The sequence below is a fragment of the Candida albicans genome, chromosome 6, assembly GCF_000182965.3.
Source record: "Candida albicans SC5314 chromosome 6, complete sequence".
NCBI lineage: Eukaryota > Fungi > Ascomycota > Pichiomycetes > Serinales > Debaryomycetaceae > Candida > Candida albicans.
Window position 1 is genome coordinate 298,175 of NC_032094.1, and position 21,166 is coordinate 319,340.

The 21,166-nt window shown below is 31.1% G+C and overlaps 5 protein-coding genes and 1 non-coding gene across 6 annotated transcripts; 2 read left to right on the forward strand and 4 right to left on the reverse strand. All coding sequences in view use genetic code 12, as the record gives it.

Annotated features, from left to right (window-relative positions):
• Nucleotides 1-36: 36 nt before the first annotated feature.
• TRY5 (Try5p) lies at nucleotides 37-3,002 on the reverse strand (the record flags this gene model as incomplete). The annotated part of the gene is made up of 1 exon (XM_711648.2): nucleotides 37-3,002. A coding segment is annotated over one exon (2,966 nt), but the record flags the coding sequence as incomplete, so codon positions are not given.
• Nucleotides 3,003-6,598: 3,596 nt separating this feature from the next.
• On the forward strand, nucleotides 6,599-7,819 carry OYE23 (Oye23p; the record flags this gene model as incomplete). The annotated part of the gene is made up of 1 exon (XM_711647.1): nucleotides 6,599-7,819. One exon carries the CDS (start codon nucleotides 6,599-6,601, stop codon nucleotides 7,817-7,819), a length of 1,221 nt encoding a protein of 406 aa, XP_716740.1.
• A 701-nt stretch (nucleotides 7,820-8,520) lies between these two features.
• Nucleotides 8,521-10,161, forward strand: CAALFM_C601520WA (uncharacterized protein; the record flags this gene model as incomplete). Its single annotated transcript, XM_711646.2, has 1 exon — nucleotides 8,521-10,161. One exon carries the CDS (start codon nucleotides 8,521-8,523, stop codon nucleotides 10,159-10,161), a length of 1,641 nt encoding a protein of 546 aa, XP_716739.1.
• Nucleotides 10,162-12,175: 2,014 nt separating this feature from the next.
• Nucleotides 12,176-12,292, reverse strand: CAALFM_C601530CA (proteolipid ATPase; the record flags this gene model as incomplete). Its single annotated transcript, XM_019475453.1, has 1 exon — nucleotides 12,176-12,292. One exon carries the CDS (start codon nucleotides 12,290-12,292, stop codon nucleotides 12,176-12,178), a length of 117 nt encoding a protein of 38 aa, XP_019330998.1.
• Nucleotides 12,291-12,352, reverse strand: CAALFM_C601540CA. Its single transcript, XR_002086415.1, has one exon. It is a non-coding gene; the product is annotated as an uncharacterized ncRNA (small nucleolar RNA).
• A 3,499-nt stretch (nucleotides 12,353-15,851) lies between these two features.
• On the reverse strand, nucleotides 15,852-19,539 carry CAALFM_C601550CA (DNA-directed DNA polymerase gamma; the record flags this gene model as incomplete). The annotated part of the gene is made up of 1 exon (XM_711645.2): nucleotides 15,852-19,539. A coding segment is annotated over one exon (3,688 nt), but the record flags the coding sequence as incomplete, so codon positions are not given.
• Nucleotides 19,540-21,166: the final 1,627 nt, after the last annotated feature.

Consider the following 21,166-nt stretch of genomic DNA (forward strand, 5'->3'; position numbering starts at 1 on the left):
AGACAATGCCATTACTGGAAATGTTGCTATTTTYMRSCTACGGTCTGTGCCAAGATCCCTAATGTAATTGAGCTTGATCGTTTATAATTACGATCTTGAAACTCGTTATAATTGATCATATTATTGCTATTGCTGCCTTGGTAATTTGAGTTGGAAATGAAACTAGATGTCTGTGCAATATTGTTTTCATTGATGTTAGTACTATCTCTACGACTAGTCATTGGTGTATCTTGATTATGTTGCTGATAGACTTGATTGCGACTATTGTGGTTATGGATTGGCATAAATGAATTGATTGTTTGTGATGTTTGCATGGCAGTAGTGAAATCTGGTTCCTCATCCATACTCATTGAACCTTGGAATTGATCTGGGTCATTTTGATCAAGTTGTTCTCTAAATTTAAAATCTCCAGTGACAAAATATTCATTCAAGTACTTGTTTAAATTAAATTTGAAATTAGACACATTAACATTAAAGTGGTGAAGATAACTATCATTATGATTATGGTTGGTGTTAGTGATACCTGTAGTACTGGTATTTGTAACATTACTATTATTTGTTACATTATTATTTTTATTTTTCAAAAAATTCATCCAATTTTCAAATATAGAATCAAATTTTAATTTAATAATCCAAAACCATTTTTGATTAAATGATAATCGTTCACAATTTACATCGTATTCAAGTTTTGATGTATCGATATTTAATCTTTTCAATAAACATGATTTATTATCCAACAAAATATACATCAAAGTTTGCAAGATATAATTATCTTCAAAATCAATCAATGTATCATCCCATATAATTATCAAAACTTTCATCATAATCAAATACCATTCTATTATAAAAATGTTTAAATTGATGAATTGTAATTGATTCATTTGTCCCATTGATGTCATTAAATTATCAAGGTTTAAATAATTACTCAAGATAATTATTGGATACGAAATTATCAACAAATTGTTATTAATAACAATTGGATTAGCTTTGTAATTTAAAAATGAATTCTTAAGCAAATTTTCAAAATCAATAAAACTAAAACAAACATTTGACCCTGTTGTTGTAGTTAATATTGAATGAATTTGGTTAAAAATCACATTATTTTGATTAATTTCTTTTAAAGTCAATGTTAATAATTGCCAATGGTAATAGTGTTGTGGAATGAAAATATAATTATTAAACAATTCATGATATTTCATTGGACTGTTTATAATTAAATTCTTTTTAAACAATTCAAATAATTTCAATTCAAACATTTTGGCATCATTAACCAAACTAGCTGAAGGGTTGTAGAAATTTATAGATTTGTTGATTAATATAATAGCATTATGCAAAACATTTCTGTTATCATAAATGAATTTTCTTTTATTCTTACTATTCTCGGGTTCAAACTCATCAACAGTATCATTAAAATAAAGTTTCAATTCGTTATTCAAAGCTGCAACAACAACCAATTTCAATTGTTCATCATCCATATCCATATTAATAAATGATTTACTAAATTTTTGCATCAAAGAAACTAAAGTGTCATTCTGTTTCAAGTTTTTATTTAGTAATATTTGATGAATTTTTGGTGGCTCTTTTGTTATATAACTGGACAACAATATATAAATATTCCAAAATAAATTTAAATTGTGATCAATCAAGTTGTTAGTTGCCACATCTTTCAAATTGGAAGCAATAATAAAACTTATATCGTTGAGGTAATTTAGTATAACTTGATTATTGATATACACTTGCTCTTGATGATGATCTTCGTGCTCGTCTCCTTGTTCATAACTATGATGTTCATGTTGTTTCTCATTGATGTCAAATGTTTCTAGATTAAATTGTAAATAGATATAACATAACAAGAATAAATTATACAAAATCTCAATCTGGTCTAATAAATTGTTGTTGCTGTTATATTGAGGAATTAATGTTTTGATTAACAAATTCCATGATTTTTTGAAAAATTGAATAGCCCTATTGGGTTTATGATCGATTAAAAATCCAAGAGCGATTACACAGTAACTTATACCAATCTTAAAATGATTTATAGTGTAATGATTCTGTTGTTGACTTGGTGGGAATTGATTTTGTTGTTGTAGATTATTGATATGATATGTATTCAAATAGTATACCAAATCTTTCAATATTTTTTCAAATATGGTGAAATTTTTAGCTTGTTGCTGTATATGAACATATCCAATGAGAAATGAGTCAGTAATGTTCACTTTGACATTATCGTAATGCTGTAATAAAGTAGTTAACTTTTTGGTAATGGAAAGTAGATGGACTAAATCATGATTGAGTTCTTTAGCAATTAATTTAGTATTGTTGTTGCTGTTATTCTCTTGAGACCGTTTCCTCCGTTTGGTGGTCTGTTGTTGTTGTTGGAGAACTATCTCACTGTTGGTACTGCCACTAGGTGTCATTGAAACACCTAAAGAAGAGGTGGGAGAATCAAAAGTAGTCAATGAATGTTGATCGCTTTCCATAGAAAATGATTGCTTCATAGGTATACCCTGGTTTTGAAGTATTGGATATTGTTGTTGTTGTTGCTGCTGCTGCTGTTGCTGATATGGAAGTTGAGTATTGAACTGAACTTGAAACGGAAGCTGAGTAGTTATGTCACCAACACTTGACCGGTTATCATCATTGCTTACAGCAGGGTTCGGGTTTGTACTTTTGTCATTCTTAGCACCGTTTTTGTTGCTGTTGTTTTTCCTGTTGCCTGTTTTAGTTGTTGTTGTTGTACCTTCGTTATTTGATAAATCAAGAGGGTTTGTGGTTGGATTTTTCAAAGACTTGTTGGATGGCAACGTACTAGGGTTTAGGTTAGTGTGGTGAACAGTTCGACAATGTCGTTGTAACAAGTCTCTTCTTACAAATGAACTAGTACAATGTAAACAATGGAATGGTTTCTCATTGGTATGTGATCTTTCATGTCGTTGTTTATGTTCTGATCGAGTAAAAGCCCTAGCACAAAAGGCACAAATGTATTTCTTTTGTGCAGCCATAGTGGATTAAAGGATGATTGTGGATGTTGAGTTGAAGATGGACAAACAATATTTATGGAAGATAAAAAGGGGTGAGACACAATTGATAAGGAATGAATTTTAGACGTTCAAAATTGTAGACAACCACTGACCTAACCAATTAACCAAATAAATTCTATAGTATAATCTTTATATCAAAATTATTCAAGACCAAAATGATAATGTGAAAGGTGCTGGTCTTACTGTTAAATGGAGTCGAAATTGTTGTAATTCTTCTCGAATCTCAATTCAATGGCACCGCGGGGAAATTCAATTGATGGGCGGGGAGTGAGGTGGGGGAACCAATCAGTTTGTTGGTGAGAACGAACAAAAAAAAAAAAGGAATTAAGTACTGAAAAGCAGATAGTTCAATGAAATGAACTAATAAACACAGTTGAAGAGGTTAGGAAAATGAATTGAACAATTCATATAACATTTTAAATAAAGAAGAAAAAAAAAACTTCCAGTGAAATGATGATTCATATATACATTTTGATTTTTTTGCAAATATTCCCAACTAAAAAAAAAAACTCAGTGAGTGAGTGAGTGAGTGATTGTGTTAATGTCTGAATATCAAAACTCAACAAAACGTAAATTTGTGTCTGGATATTATAATTCCATCATAATAATAAATATGTATTTACTACTCCGAAATTTTACTGACAAACAAATTAACCTTATTTAGGTAAAGTTTCTACCGTCCCGGACATTGACTCATCACAAAAAGAAGAATTGACTGACCGACTTGAATTAAAATAACAATTTTGAGTTTTTAGGGTTGAACTTCCCCGCTTGATGGTTTAGCAACCAATTTTTAAAAAGTTATGCACAAACACAAAATGAAGGTAGAAACAAAAAAAAAGGGGGGGAGAAGGGAGCTAACCCACGATATCTAAAAGGGGAAAAAGGATCTCCGGGTGGGGTAAATATTTCAACAAAGTGTTCCAATCATGATTCAGGATTTCTAAAGGACAAGTCTTCCAACCATCCAATCTATAAGATGAAAAAGAAATCTTACTGACACTAACAAAACCCATCAACAAAGAAAATATATCTGACGTATTTCTCCAATTATGTAGAACATACAATATATACTGTGTTTAAGGTTGTTGATTGCGTGTAATTACGAACACAAACAACAACACCAAAATTAGAATAATTGAAAATAACAAGGACAATAGAATAGAAGGCTATACAGAAACACGGAACTTGATGTGTAAAGTGCCAACTTAATAAACCACACTCGACAAACCCAAATTCAACTAATCCTATAAAGTTCAATTGTAAAATTTTTGATAAAGTCTTCTTGTATTGGTGGCAACTATACACCAAATCTATCTATTGCTTCTACTAAGAATATTAACAACTTGTGGGGCTTAGTATTACTATAGTGTCATTAGTTATCATAATTCGGTTTTATCATTTTTTTTGTTTTGTAGAAAATCGCAATCTTTGTACATATCATAACAATAGTGGTGGTTGATATTACTACCATTGGGCATTAAGTATTAAGCGAATTGTTCAATCCATTTGAGTATTCTTTGCATTGTTTTGCTTCCCCTCTCTCTTCATTCCACTCCCGCTTCTTATTGTTACAGATATGGAAAGTAGTGATGATCGTCTTCATTTAAACTCTTTTTCCCCCATAAATACAGCTTGCTCTGCTAATTGAGGAGCTTAGAGCTAAGTGATTGTTTTTATGTTGATGTGTTCCCTTCACCATGTATATAACTAATGCAATATTGTTTGTTGTTGATAGTTTTGATTAGATAGAGTTCTTTAACTATTAGTACGAAAAGTGTAAAAAAGTCATATTGTGAAGTTGTTGATTTTTAATTCAGAAACAAAAACTCCGTACTATTGCCATTGCCCCCACTTTGACATTTACTAAACAAGAGTCAAAATATAATATCTACTACAGACAAACAATAGGAGGTGCAATACATTTTATCGTATAATCAATAATATTCTATAGGCAAGCAAATTAATTTATTTTTGCTAATGCTAGTCAACAAACACGTATTAACCGCAGACATTCTTTTTGTCGATTTAATTTTATTTGCTACTAACCATGTAAATGACCAAAATAGTCAAAGGATCAGGTGGTGGTGTCCATAGTGTGGTGGTTTTTTTTTTTGGGTGCAAAAAACGTTTGGTTGACTAAGTTGAAAATAAGGAAAGAAAGAGGGGTAAGTGGAAAAAAAAAAGGGGGGAAGAGAAAAAAAAAATTGTCAGAAATTCTGAATAGGGAAATGTAGAAGAAAGTTCTGTATCAGATTAGAGTTAGATAGAGAGGTGTAAATTATATAGATGATTAACAAACCCATCGTATTATTAGGTTGTATTCCCATTTGAGTAATTATCATCATATTAGAACCATCTTTCATTTTAGTGATAGTAAGTATAAAACAAAAAGTTCAAGAACCAGTCTATCACAACAAGCTTTTTCAATCGACATGTACCTAAATGTACACTGCTATTGTTTTAAAGTTCCTCGTGTTACCTTCCACAGTCTCAAACCTCTTGGCTATATACCCCCTAGTCTATGTTTCTTTTGTGTCTTCTTCTCTTTGTTAAATTCTGTCCCTTCTTTTTTGCTTGTCGATCCAGTTTTAATTACAAGTACAAAACTGAACAAAGAAGATTACTCAATGGGCAATTATTAATTTCAATAGACGACTTAATATTTACAAGTGACATTAACTTTGTAAAGTTGTTGACCATAAGGTTGAGTAGTTTTCCAGTGGCAAGTCAACAACGTGAATCTGTAAAAAACTAATGGTTGACAAATATTTTGCTGGTCACGTGGAAAAGGTCACATGACGGCAAGCTTCAAACTGCTACCAACTGTAAGTTTGAAATCAAAGTAATCATATTCAAGACTGATCAACTTGTTGTAAAGTCTCAAATAGGTGATTGGCTTATGGTAGTTACTTTTGCAGTCAATTGTTTATTTGACCACGATTTGGTTGATTCATTTTTTTTGTATGCATAATTTGTCAGCAAAGCCCGAATTGATCTCCGAAACTGCCTCATTAAAATTCAAGCTGTGCCACATACACACACACACATACACACAACTCACAGTTGTGCATGGCTGATAATCCTTCAAAAAAATAAACGTAATGATGAATATTGGATTTGATGAAATTTGCCGAGAAAAGAAACGCCGAAGCAATTCGTACGGCAAAAACATCCGAAGTATTCTATAGTTTTTATAGAAGGATTATTTTTCGGAAAAAATATTTGTAATCAATTCGGCGATTGTTTCCGAATTGAAATGTTCCTCGTTTGTGATTGATAGACATGTTAGAGATTCCCGCCTTGTGATGTCTCAAGTTTTTTTCATGCTTACAAATCAAGACGTCTCAAGTAGTACTTTACCATCTTCATAGTTGATGTTTCAAATAGAAATCATATCATGTGAGTTAAACAAGCCAGGACCCTCTTGAAGAATCTGTCAAATTATAAATAACCACTATGGCCCTACCAGCTCAGGAGCAGTTAAAAAATCAAAAATCAATAAACTATTACTACACATATCATCAATATAAAGCTTTAATTATTACGTACAAATCATGACTGTCGAATCAACTAACTCATTTGTTGTCCCGGCCGGTACTAAACAAATTGAAATTGCCCCCTTAGGATCAACGAAATTATTCCAACCAATTAAAGTTGGTAAAAATATTTTACCCCATCGTGTTGCTCATGCCCCAACCACCAGATTCAGAGCTGCCAAAAATCATACTCCAAGTGATTTACAATTAGAATATTATAAAACTCATTCTCAATATCCAGGTACTTTGATCATCACTGAGGCAACTTTCACTTCTGAACAAGGTGGTATGGATTTACATGTTCCTGGAATTTATAATGATGCTCAAACCAAAGCTTGGAAGAAAATCAATGATGAAATTCATGCTAATGGAAGTTTCAGTTCAATGCAATTATGGTATTTAGGTAGAGTTGCAAACCCCAAAGATTTGAAAGATGCTGGATTACCCCTTATTGGTCCATCAGCAGTTTATTGGGATGAAGAAAGTGAGAAATTGGCCAAATCTGTTGGTAATGAATTGAGGGAATTGACAGAAAAGGAAATCGATCATATTGTTGAAGTTGAATATCCGAATGCTGCTAAACGTGCCATTGAAGCAGGATTTGATTATATTGAAGTTCATAGTGCCCCGGGTTATTTCTTAGATCAATTTTTGAACCCAGCTTCCAATAAGAGAACCGATAAATATGGTGGTAGTATTGAAAATCGTGCACGTTTATTATTAAGAATTATTGATAAATTGATTGGTATAGTTGGTGCTGAAAAATTGGCTGTTCGTTTAGCACCATGGTCATCATTTTTAGGTATGGAAATTGAAGGTGAAGAAATCCATTCATATATTTTACAACAATTACAACAACGTGCTGATAATGGTCAACAATTAGCTTATGTTTCACTTATTGAACCTCGTGTTATTGGGATTTTTGATGCTTCGTTAGAAGATCAAAAAGGTCGTAGTAATGAATTTGCTTATAAATATTGGAAAGGAAATTTTGTTCGTGCTGGTAATTATACTTATGATGCCCCAGAATTTAAAACTTTACTTCATGATTTAGATAATGATCGTACTATTGTGGGGTTTGCAAGATTTTTCACTTCCAATCCTGATTTAGTGGAAAAATTGAAATTGGGTAAACCATTGAATCATTATGATCGTGAAGAATTTTATAAGTACTACAACTATGGTTATAATTCTTATGATGAATCTGAAAAACAAGTCATTGGTAAACCATTGGTCTAGACATCTAAGTGGAAGTTGTAGTTAGTTTACAGTTTACAGTTTACAGTTTACAGTTTACAGTTTAGATTAAAAATAAAGACATATTATTATAAATTATTGATTATCACTGTTTGCTAGGGAATTGACCTTTGATATCAATTTAAAACAAATAGGATGCAAAACTTTTTGGTGTGACTGGATGAGCTTATCTTAATAGTCTACTGTAAATTCTACAATATCGGGCGTGCGGCGTGTCACACTTTCTTGTACACGTGACTTGCAGCATAATTGGGGAACCAAAAAAAAACATGACTCACAAAACCGACCAATATATAAAATGTCCAACAAAGTGAAAAGAAGTTCTTCATGTAAGACGCTAAGAGGAAGACGATAAAGATATAATTTTTAACTTTCTTTTCTTGAAGACGAATTTGAGTTGGGTTTGATTTTTTTTCTTGTTTCTATATGATAATGTTGTAATGAAAATAAAACGTGTGCCCAAAAAAAGAGAAACGGTTATAATAATTTTGATAAGACAATATTGAGATATGCGATAATTAGATATTATCAATAATAATGATCTTATTGTGTAATTCATATAAAAGAAGGCATAACCCCAGATTTGTTTGATTTTTTCTTCTTGGTGTATCTACATCTATTTCTAACAATCTTTAAAAAAAAAAATACATCTTTCCTTTTCTTCAATAACACCTGTACATGCAATGGTTCTACCATCATCATATAAAGAATCATTAAATGATTTCCCAATTCGACAAATGATTATAATTTGTATAATTCGATTTGCTGAACCATTAGCATTCACCTCAATTTTCCCGTATATATATTTCATGATTCGAGATTTCCATATTGCCATTAAAGAAGAAGATATATCACAATATTCCGGTTATATTGCATCATCATTTGCCATTTGTCAATTTTTATTTGCTATACATTGGGGGACCATGTCAGAAAAATTAGGTCGGAAATTGATTTTAATCATTGGATTATTAGGCACATCAATATCATTATTATTATTTGGATTTGCGAGGAATTATTATTGGGCATTAATTGCTCGTTGTTTAGCCGGGGTTTTAAATGGTAATGTTGCTGTGTTAAGAACTATGATTGGAGAAATTGCTGTAGAGAAACGTCATCAACCTTTGGCATTTCTGACTATGCCTTTATTATTCAATTTTGGGGCAATTATAGGTCCGGCAATTGGTGGTTCAACTTATTTGACTAAACCAAAAGAAAAATCACCATATGAAGAGAAAGAAGATAAAAATATTTACCAGGTGGTGGATGATTGGGATATTTATCAAATTTATCAACAATTTCTTGATAGATTTCCTTATGCTTTACCAAATATTGTTGTGGCATTGATACTTTGGTTTAGTTTAGGTTGTGGGATATTATTTTTAGAAGAAACCCATGAAATTCATAAATATCGTCGAGATTATGGTGTTGATTTAGGTGATTGGTTATTAAGTAAAGTTGGGATTTCAACTCCATCCAGACCATGGCATAATAGAAACTATCACCACCCAATTTCACATAACAATTTTGGTGACAATGTTGGTGAAACAACAGCGTTATTACAGGAAATTGAAGGTGAAGATGTATTTCCTGAAGCTGATCCAGAATCTATCCCATTACCTGCTCCTCCTCCACAACAACAGCCGTTGTCCAAACCTTCTTCAATTGCATTTACACCAAAAGTAATTGGTGTAATTACTGGGAATTTCATTATATCATTACATAGTGTAGCTTATAATGAATTCTTACCGATCTTTCTAGCATCAAGATTTCAACCAAAATCTTTAAAATTTCCATTTCAAATTGTTGGAGGTATGGAATTAGATACAAATTATATTGGAACATTATTTTCCTCAACGGGGATTATGGGGATGTTAATTGTCTTGGTATTATTCCCATTAATAGATTCTAAATTAGGTACAATTGGTGGATATAGATTGAGTGTATCGATTTTCCCTTTAATTTATTTAATTATCCCCTTGACAATATTCACATTACATCAATATAACGATTGGTTTCCTAATTGGACTACACCAATTTTACTTTATTCATTAACGAGTTTGAAAACATTGGCTAGTAGTACGGGAATGCCTCAAGTTACGATTTTAAATCATCGAGCCGCAGTAAAAGAACATCGTGCCTATGTGAATAGTGCAAGCATGTCGATTGTTTCCTTATCGAGATTTTGTGGACCAATGATATTTGGTTATTTGATGAGTTTGGGTGAAAAGTATCAAATTGGGTGGTTGATTTGGTGGATAATGAGTGGATTAGCAGTGATTGGAATGATTCAATCGTATTGGATAGAAGATGGTGACTCGGATTAAAAAGGAGCGAGAATGAGAGAGAGTTTAATGAATAGATGTAACTTTATAGAATAAAGTAAACTGTTATACATATAACTCTTGGTTTCCATTTAATTGCCGAAAACAAATTTCAGAATATGAGTTTCGGTAATAAAATTATGTTGATGAAGTCGGGCCGATTATAAGATGAAGGGCAGAATAAGATAATGCGATGAGACCCGGGAACAACAACGACTCTCAATTTTTTTTGTAATTAGTACACACAACTATGGCTCCGATAAATCTCAGTGCCATCAGGATATACAAATAAATCCGGGAATAAAACTACTACTAATGTACCACTACTACTACTATCAATTTGAATATGTTGCTATTTGAGTACTTTATAAATAGAAGAGTATAGAAATTATCTTCTTCAATGGTAACTTAAATTGCACAAAAATAACGTCTTTTGGTTTCGACCAATTAAATTGAATCTAAATTCAAACTAAATAACGAAAACTAAAAAAAAAAATAGAAGATTTTTCTCATCTGAGAGATGTCCAACAAGGATGGTGGTTTTCAAGTTGGAATATTAAGTATCGGTGGTAATCCAACGAATTGTTATCATTCGTCATATATGCATATAACAAAGCTAAGATCCGACTCTATTGTAATATTATTATTATTATTATTCTCAAGTTTCATATGATTTTTGAAACTTGTCCTTTACTGTACATAGATAAATAATTATTATCAATAACAATAAGTAATAATAATTGGAAAATTATACAATGATTGGTTGGAAGAGAAATAGATGTTCACAACAACGATTACTTGATAAAAAACGTTTTTTGTTGTTTGGTTTTACAACGTTCCAGCCACTCAAAGTATTTTTTTTCGTTTCGCTCCCTGCACCAGCATTTGCTACCAGCACAAGAATTTATCGTTCCCCCCCCCCTCTTCCACTTCCCGCTCATGCACTTCAAAATCCTATCCTTATCTCTATATCACCTGACAATTCAATTGAACCATTCCTTTAACCATTACATTACCTAATCTACAAATATTAAATTTAACAAGTTTTTTGGCGAGTAGAATCCTCTTTTTTTTGTATATTTATTAATTTATTAAAAACAATAAGGTAAAAAAAAAAAACATAATTAATAGAAAAATAAACAAAAAAAACAATAAATTGAAAATAAACACAACGGATATATTAAATATCAAAAAAAATAGAATAAGATTGATAGTATATTGGTTTGTCAGCCAGTTAGAAATTCAAAAACAACAAAATGAAATTGAAAAAACAAGAAAAATGATTCCCCAATCATTTTCTTCCTCCAATTAATACAACAAATTGTTAAACTTTCAAAAAACAAAAAAGAAAACATGGCGACAAATGTGTAGTGATAAATTTCTTTCTCTTTCTTGTAGAAAGTAATAGTTTGTGGTTGAAATTAATCCATGAGATTAACAATTGATTTAATGTATTTTGAATATGGCAAATAAAAAAAAAAAAACAAGGATTGACAATTATTCCCCAATAATAGTCATATATAAAAAAAAATTCATCCTAATAAATATCATTATTATTAAGTACAATTTCAAAAACAAAAAAAAAAATTCCAATATTAGATAAATGAAAAAAAAAACGTTATATTGTAATACAAGAAATTCCCCAATTTCTAAATTACCGTCCTTTTTTGATATCATATTGTTAACATATTTAAAAAAGCAGATGCATGTGTAGTAGTAGTAATACTAGTGGTGTTGTTAAATGTGAATTATTAAAAACAAAAACGGTTAATGAAAAAACCAAATCGTAAATTCAATGATTCCTGTCCCTCCTTGACAAGATTAAAAATATAGTCCCCATAATATAAAACAATAATAGACAATAATATTTCTTTAAAAAAAAAAGTAGATTTTGTAAGATTTAAAAAAAAAATGGTAATAAAAAATAAAATAAAATTAAAAAAAATAGGATAGTTAACTTATGATAAAACTATCTAGACTTTGGAATAGCATTATCAATTGCTATTTAATTGTCTTTTTAAAATCTTTGTTGAGCTTTTCTAGCTTTAAGTTTCTTTTGGATGAAAACACCAGAAACAAGCAAGAAAGCAACGAAAATCAAACAAAAGACTAAAATAACACCTGGTGGTAACATTATGGTTTGGTATTTATTATTGGAATTATTGATTTGAAATATTTCAATTGAAAGAAGAAAAGGAAAAGAAAGAAGAAAAGAAAGAAGGGAAGAAGAAAGAAAGAAAGAAAGAAAGGAAGAATTTTTTGAAGGTGGTGAATTTATTCCCCTTAAATATTGTTTTTTCAATTGTGTGTGTTTTCCCGTTGCTTACTTTCAAACTTCTTCTAAAAGTAATTTTGCATTTCATTCCGGAGCGAACAAATTGAAAGCAAAACCAAAAAACAAAAAGCAAAAAAGCAAAAACAAAAAAAATTTTTTTCTAATCGAGTCGTGCACATGTGAACTAAAAAAATAAATTACCTCAATTGATTGAAAATGAAAACAATTAATTTTATATTTTACGACCCATTCTCTTGGTTAATATTAAAGTAATATTATAGACTTCTTATCATAGCACATGACTTCTCTTCTTCTTGAAACTTTAGAATTATATTATTAATAACAATTGTTCTTACTTTTTTAATAATACCATATATTATGACTTCTGTCAGTTGTTAAAAAAAAAAAAAGAGAATTGTTCTTCCTTCCATCCTCCAATGTTTAGATTTACACTTATTACGTAACTTTATAACACAAAACAAGGTTTTTAAAATTAAAAAGATGGGCACAATTGTACGTACACAATTTTTGACAAGCTAATCTAAAATTTATAGACCAATAATAACAATACCTAAAACCACAATCTATTGGACGTGCTTGTTGATTATTTCTGTTAAAGCGGCAAAATGTAAATAAATTATAGATAATTAAATTAGACAACAAAAGAAATGGAGATACAAGTGTAGTGTTTTAGTCGGTTATAAAGAAGGGTAGAAGTAGAAGGGTGTAGAGGATAAAACGGAAATTTTCTCCCCTCTTTTTCGTGCCCCCCTCTCCTCCCCAATTCGTACTTCTAACAGTATCATCATTATTATTATTGTTGAATACATGTTGGCAAGTGCTACATATACATCAACAAGTTAACGGCAATGAGTATTGTAGTATAACTTTATTATTGGGATTAATTACGATAATTACCTCGTGATATTAACTTTATCCAATAATGGCTGTTGCTGTTGTCTGTAGATTATCATCGGATATAAATGCACATGGCTTACACAATCGCACCAGCACTACCCATCAGCCAGCGAATCTTGTGGTCTAGTTTTTTTGGGAATGAGAGATTTTTTTTTTTCTTTTTACGTTTGTGGTCTGGTTGGTTGGTTTGGTTGGTTGGTTGGCTTATTTTCCGGCGACCGCGCTAACTGTTGCCTATTCTGCCTCTACTGCCTGTTTAATGCCGCCCCATTTTCTTCTTCTTCTCCCCCCCTCTTGCTCAGTTCCGTGTCCTCACGTGCACTACACTACCAACACCAGTCGCTTTAATCATTCGGATTTTGCAAAAATATGTTTAGGTTCTTTTAATCACAGCGAAAAATTTATAAAGTACTAAAGCGAATTAGTTATTACCGGTCAAAGACGGTTAGAATTGAGAAGGAAAGGCTTTATTTGATGCCGTTGTTATTGTTGATAATGAAAAAAAAAAAAGAAAAAAGAAATTCTTTCTTTAACTATTAGCATCTTGTTTTAAGCGGATAATTCGGTAGACTTGCTTACTAGTTGGTTTTTCATTATCTATCTATGTATCAGTGGAAAGATTATGAAATTGATTAAAGTTTTTTTTTTTTTTTTTCATACAAACGTACTTGACTTTATTTCACTTTGTTGTTGTTGATAATGTATGTATTTGAAGTAATCACATTCGATTTATTTACCACACATCTTATTTTCAATTTTAAGCTGATTATATTATTGGCTTATTGTTTTATTTCTTACTGTAGCTCTTCCCTCTTGGCCACTTCACAAGAAACTGCATAAAGTTTATTCAAAAAAGAAAAGAAAAGAAAAATTGTGTTGATCTAAACTACACATTGACAACTTACTGTGACCCTTCAATTGGATGAATGAGCAGCAGCAGCAGCAGCAGCAACAGACGAAGACATCATTATCTGTATCTTCTTTTCTCTTATTAGTCGCTATGGAAAAAAAAAATCTTGAACATTGGAAGAGATGGAAAAACAAAAAAAAATCCCTCAAATGAATCTCTCTTTGTGTCAATTTGTCGATTTGACCGGGTTTACCAAAGATGGATAATAAAATATCACAAAGACGGAATCAAAAAAAATGTAAAGAAACCAGATGTTGAATTTTCCGAGGCTAACAAAACAACAACGAAAACGAAAAATGAAAAACGAAAACGGACACATTCACAGATGTCAAAGAAGATAATCGACTATTGTCAGTCTTCAAATCCTAATCAACTGGTTATGTATGTATCTATGGCTATTATCTTAGATATCACAAATTCTGGGATCCTGTTCTCGTGCCTGAAAAAAATAAAATAAAAAATAAAAAACCAAACTCATGAAATTGAATTAATGGTGGTTTTTTCCTTCTTAGTTTCTTGCAAAAGTTAGACACCCACTCCCAAATACAAATTCCGACAAATTAAACGTACATCACATATCTTGTCTTACTTGAATTGGTTTTTATCAAATTGTGATATTTTTTTCTTGTTGCAATTTAGATAAATTGATACATCTCCTAAACACGTCATCCATCACCAGTTGATACTAACGTTACATGATAAAGCCATATAAGCAAGCATCAATTGTTGCAAAAAAAAAAATATATATAAGAATCATAATTTTCACAAACTTATCTAAACATAAATACATACATATATATACAAATTTTGAAGGATATCGTTTATAAAATAACCTTTTTTTTTGTTTTCTTCGTTTCTATAGTTTAATGATTGGTATTTAATAATAATAATAATAATAATAATAATAATAATAATAATAATAACACAATCAATTAAAAAAAAAATCTAATAATAATAATACAAGAAAGGAAGGAAGGGTTTGAAATAGAAGAAAAATATAAAAATTTTATCAACTTAATGGTGTATTCAAAGGAAATTTAACAATTATACACCAATTATCAACGAAAAATAAATGATTAGGGAGTTTTTGAAAAAGGATCTCGGATATCTCTCTCTCTCCCTCTCCCTCATGTAAATAGGCATTGAATATTCAATCATAATGATGAATATATTTAATATGCCAAATATGTAAATAATAATAATAATAATATTTTGTTTTTAATTTCACTATCGAAATGGTTTAGGATATAACTTCTCAATCATAAAAATTATCTTCATCACCTATTTTTGATTGTTGTTGTCGTTGTTGTTGTCGTTGTCGTCGTCGTCGTCGCTTTGATTCAATGCTTTCCATCATCATATTAGATAAATCAGTAGAAACCATTAATTTCTGTTCTGATATAAGATAATAATTTCTCGGTCGTGATGAATAATCTTTATTGACCAACGATTCTAATCTTGTACTAGTTTTGAAATGACGTTGTTGTTGTAAAAAACTCGGTTGACGATTGTTACTGGTTGTAATTGGTGGTGATGGTGGTGTTGCTATTGTTGTTGTTGTGGATCCACTAGTAGACTTTCTAATTGAATTCAATTTGCTTTGGGGGTTTCCGATATAAACTATTTTTCGATTGTTATAAGTAGGGCGTTGTTGATCAGTTTTCAAATCCAAAATAGTCATTGCACTTTTGGACTCGTCAACTTTTACATTGGATTTAGTTTTCGAATTGTTAGAGCTGGCCTTTTTTGTGGTGGTGGTAGTGGTGGTAGTTGCAATTTTTGACTTTGGTGGATCTTTCTTATACTTTATTTCTCTTTTCTTGTTATTATCTTCTTGTAAATCATATTCAACAATAGGTTTTCTTTTTATTACTCGTTGAGGCTTCTCGGTTGAATTATTTTTCCCATTTTGTTTATTACGTGAAACTTTGGCTAAATTGTATAAATTTTTTTTCCATTCATCTTTATCAATTGATGTTTGTAGTTCAATTTTAGCAATTTTCTCCGCAATAGTCAAATTCTTATCTAATTGATTAATAATCGGTTGTCGAGGACTATATTTCGTGGTTCTTAATGTCAATGGTTTAGTATTCTTATCAGCTAATATATCTCCATGTTGACATTTCAGTAATAATTGGCCAATATTCAATGATTCACCCAATGGTATTGGTGTAGGATTAGATGGTGTGACACAATCCATAGAAACTTCTTTTCTCAATACATGATCAATATCAACTTCACTGAAAAAGGCACAAGATTGTGGTACTTCTTTAATACCTAATTGTTCACAAAACATGGCTCTAGTCCATATATTACTAATTTGTAATAATAGTGCTGCCTTGTATTTATCGGTTTCTTTAACCAAATATCGTAATTCATCATGAACTGTAATGGCCAACCTTGCATCAATTCCATATTTCTCAATTAAATATTCCATAGAAATAATTAATAAATGCAAATAATCAACTCCAGAACTTTGAATAGTCCAATTAACTCGTGATGTCATATACTGGTTGGTATTTAAATTTTTAACATTCAAAGCATCAGTAATACTAGCACCTAACACAGGAGTTTTCGGTTCTTCTTGTTGTGCAATGGCTTCTAATGCATTAAACATGATTGATTCTGTGCCTCCATAATATATTCTCAGTGGTAAATATTTGGATACTGCAGTACGACCTTTAGTACTATCATATAATTGTCGAGCAACTTTATCTGCTTCTTCATCAGTTATATTAGCATTGAATTGTTTTAATAATCTCGTAGCAAATTTGACTCCAGCTCCATAGATTCTTCCATAATTGAAAACTTTAGCATCATTACGAGAAATCCCCAATATACTAGCCGTTTTGGAATGTAAATCAGTTTTTTGAGATTTTTCTCCTTCTAATGTCATCCACCCTAAAGCGGTACCTCCATGAATTTGTAGCATTGAATCACCAACTAATGATGCAATCCATAATTCTTCAGAATCAACATCAGCACCAACAAAACAATAACCTTTAGGTGCTTCGACCAATGATTTTAATTCCGATCCAATTCGATTCTTTTTGGCATTGGATGCGGTAAGCCAAGTGTTTTCTGTGGCACGTCGAGTAATTGTCCCCATAGTGGCTAAATTAGGAATGATTATCCCCATAGATGAATGTTCTTTACTTTTCTTTATTGTGTCAAAAAATTTATTTTTCCCCTGTTGGTTATAAACAACAAATTGATCTTTGATTCGGTTACGATTTCCTAACCAATATGATGCCTCATTATTTAAATTTAAAATCTTTGTTGCATAATCATATTCTGAAGTGAGTGTGCCATCTTCAAAATTTCTCACGTATAGTTTTGATAAAATATGAGTACATCTCAGTGATGGGCCATTTGGATGTGGCACTTTGAATAAAACATATGATTTCCCCTTTGTCAATAATGCATCTCTAGTTTCCATTAATTCTTCTTCAGTTAGTTTTGGTTGAACATATTTTTTCTCAGTCAATCGAGCAATCTCATTATCATCATCAAATGGTACTTTGAAACACCATCCTTGTGAATCAACCCAAAATAATGGATGTCCCTCCCATTTTAATCGAAGCAATAACGGAGTGATTCTTGTTTTCAAAGTCAAATTCATTTCTTCACCTTTAGATGTTTTGAATAATTCACGATACCATTCAGGGTACCCCGTCATATAAGCAGTTTTTTTATATGGTGTTCCATCTTTCTTAAGTCTTGTTTCTTTTAATTTCCAATTCAATTGACTCAACCAAGGATCATTTTCATAATCAGGTTTAACTTGCTTCTTGTTTTGGATATGGGCAACTAAATCATTGGCTAATTGTTGTAAAGTGGTAGCGACTTCCTGTCGATTTGATTCGTACAAGGATTCTGCTGCCTCAATATATTTAGGCCATTTAGTTGTTGTTGGTAAAATCAAAGTTCCTAAAAGTCTCAATGCAGCAAATGATACTGGATGTGGTATTCTTTGTATAAACACTGGGAATAGTTTTTTAGTGACTTCAAAAGTTGCATCAACATCTTTAGCACAATAATCCATTAATTTTGGGAAATTGTCAATAACCAAATTAGGATCTTCAGTAGCAAAATAATCTCTATCGGTTTTATCCAAATGAATATTACAATGAAATCTGGCAACATTGGCTAATGAATTAGGTGCTCCCATCAATAACCAGGGATCGTCAGCAACTTCAAGTTCTACTGCAACTTGAAATCCATCACTCAATAATTTAGCATAATCTGATACATCATTGGATTCACTGGATAATTGGCCTAATTCCTGGCTCATTTCCCCTTCTTCTTCCTCTTCCTCTTCCATTGTCCCTTCAATCTCATCAACATCTTCTTGGGATAATTTCTTAACTTTGTTGTATTTAGCCCATTTGGGTCTTTGTCTTGAACAAATGCCGCTAGTAGCCACATGTAACGACATCCCATCGAGATAAAATGCTTTGGTTTGTTTAATATTATACTCTTCCAAAATTCTTGCACGATCATAACTTACATTATATCCAATAATAACTTTTGGTTTTTTGGCACAATTCATTGGTATCAAATGGTTCCAATCTATTTGATCGGTAGTAATGCTGTTATTTTTTTGTTTTTCCCAATCAAGTAACGCTGGAGAGACCCAACTATACCATGCTTCGTTAGATGCACAAGTCGCCATTACCGGATAATTAGAAATTTTATACATTACTTCAACATCAAATACCAATGTATCTTCTAGTGGATATGGAACTTGCTCTGGAGGGTTACCATCTTTAGTGTATCTTGTCCAACCAGATTGAAATTTCCATTGTGATTTGGGAGGTTTGCAAGGTAGCTCTTTTTTTAAAAAATTTGTGGCCATAGCTAAATAAGGATCAGAAGATTTTTGTCCCAACTTATTAAAATGTTCATCCATTGATTTACCTACTAATGAGGGGAAATTCTTTATCGTTATTGGTTCAGTTATTTGAGTCTTTTTACCTAATAATTCATTTTCTTGTAAATGTTTTTTAGATATTTCTAATAATTGTGGATGTTGTGGTGATAGATAATCCTTAGTTGATGTGGTGGGGAAAACCTTTTTATGAAGATCATTAGATAAGTACTGTATACCTAATTGATTTACTCTTGGTTCCTCAGTAAATTGCTGTAGTGGGTGTTGTTGTTGTAGTTGCTGCAGCAGTTGTTGTTGTTGTTGTTGTTGTTGTCTTCTTCGAAGCGATGTGACAAAACTACGATGAGATCTTGTTATCCCTCGTAGTAGTAATCGCCTGTTTGACATTGTATTTGTATGGATAGTTGTTACAAGAATAAATACTGATGTTATATCTTCATAAATATTGTAGTAATACTATATGTAATTAAAATCTTGTGTTGTAAAAAACCTCCCTCGTAAAAAGGAATCAAAGTTTTTTGATCTGACTTTTTATTCTCTTTTTTTTTTCCTGCAAGATGGAGGAGATTGATTTGCAAATTTTGATTTTGTAAGAAGCAGAAACTATAATAAAGAATTTATTCTTGCAAATTGATAGAATTAAATAATGAATAAAGAGTAAAGCAAAGTAATACCACTACTACAAGCTCTATGTAATTTATTAATTGATATCCCTCTAATTTTTTTTTTGAAATTGCTGCCGCTCCCCCTTTTTTTAGCTTGTTTCAAGTTATTAGCAAAGGCCATATTTAAAACCATCTAATAAAAGGGGAAAAAAAAAAGGGCAGTGGGATGTAGTAGTTTATGGACCATTTGTAAACAATAACTTTTGAAAGAAGATCTTCAATTTATATGGTTAATGTGAGTAATATCCGGAGAAAGTAAAACCAATAATCAATCCATAATAAAATCTACCTACTAATTATATATCTTACATAATATTGGCATAATTAACAGACACAGGCATACAAAATCTAAATGTCGTGAATCCTAACAATGTCGTAATGTTGTTTGTGTCCTTTCTCTTTTAAGGCAATCACAGAAAAATAACGTGACTTGATTTGTGACACAAACTTGACAAAATTTGTTACAATTTTGTCTTTTCCAGTTTTGTGTCATTTACTTGATTTCTCGTCGTCTATTTTAAGTTGAAATATAAACAAACAATTACCAACTAATTTAGAGAAGAGAGAGAGAGGCACCACCACCACCACCACCATCAATTCACTCATTCATTCATTGCCTTTTAGATGTCTTCTACTAATTTAGGATATCTATCAATTTTTTTTTTTTTTTAGTTTCCTATTTAATTTAAAACCAAAACACATTACGAATAAACGCGTAAAATAAAAATAAAATTTACCCAACAACAAATAAAAATTGATTTGATTTGATTGATTGATTGATTTGATTTGATTGATTGATTGAGCTAATTGGTTAAAGTGGTAGTGGTTAAAAATAGTATTTGTGGAATAATGAACTCATCATTGTTGTTGTTGTTATTGGAAAATAGAACAAGCAAAAGAGTTGATTTTTAACATCAGTGTAAATTAGTGTAGAATCTACGGTAATGTATTTCGACAAATAGCAATCAATTGTTAGATGAGCTAAAAAGAAGAGAATATAAATTTGTATTATCGGGGTCAATTAGTAAGGTTCTGCTTATAGCTAGTATAATAGTATTATTAGTTGATTACTTTTCCAACGTGGGAGGGGGGGGGTCTACATGCCAACTATTGAAAACGAGATATCTAATAAAATATGTCAAAAAAATGCCGGTAATGTAATACATCAATAGTTAAATGATCTGGAATGTGAAAGTATGTTAAATTGTAGATTTTTGAAATGAAAAGAATATGAATGACCCTATAATTCCAATTCCAAGAAAGAAAAGAATTTGGGACTTTTAATTGGTTGTTTGTTAGAAGTAGGTGGGTGGGTAGATGAATTCTTCGTTGTTCGTTGTTTGTTGTTC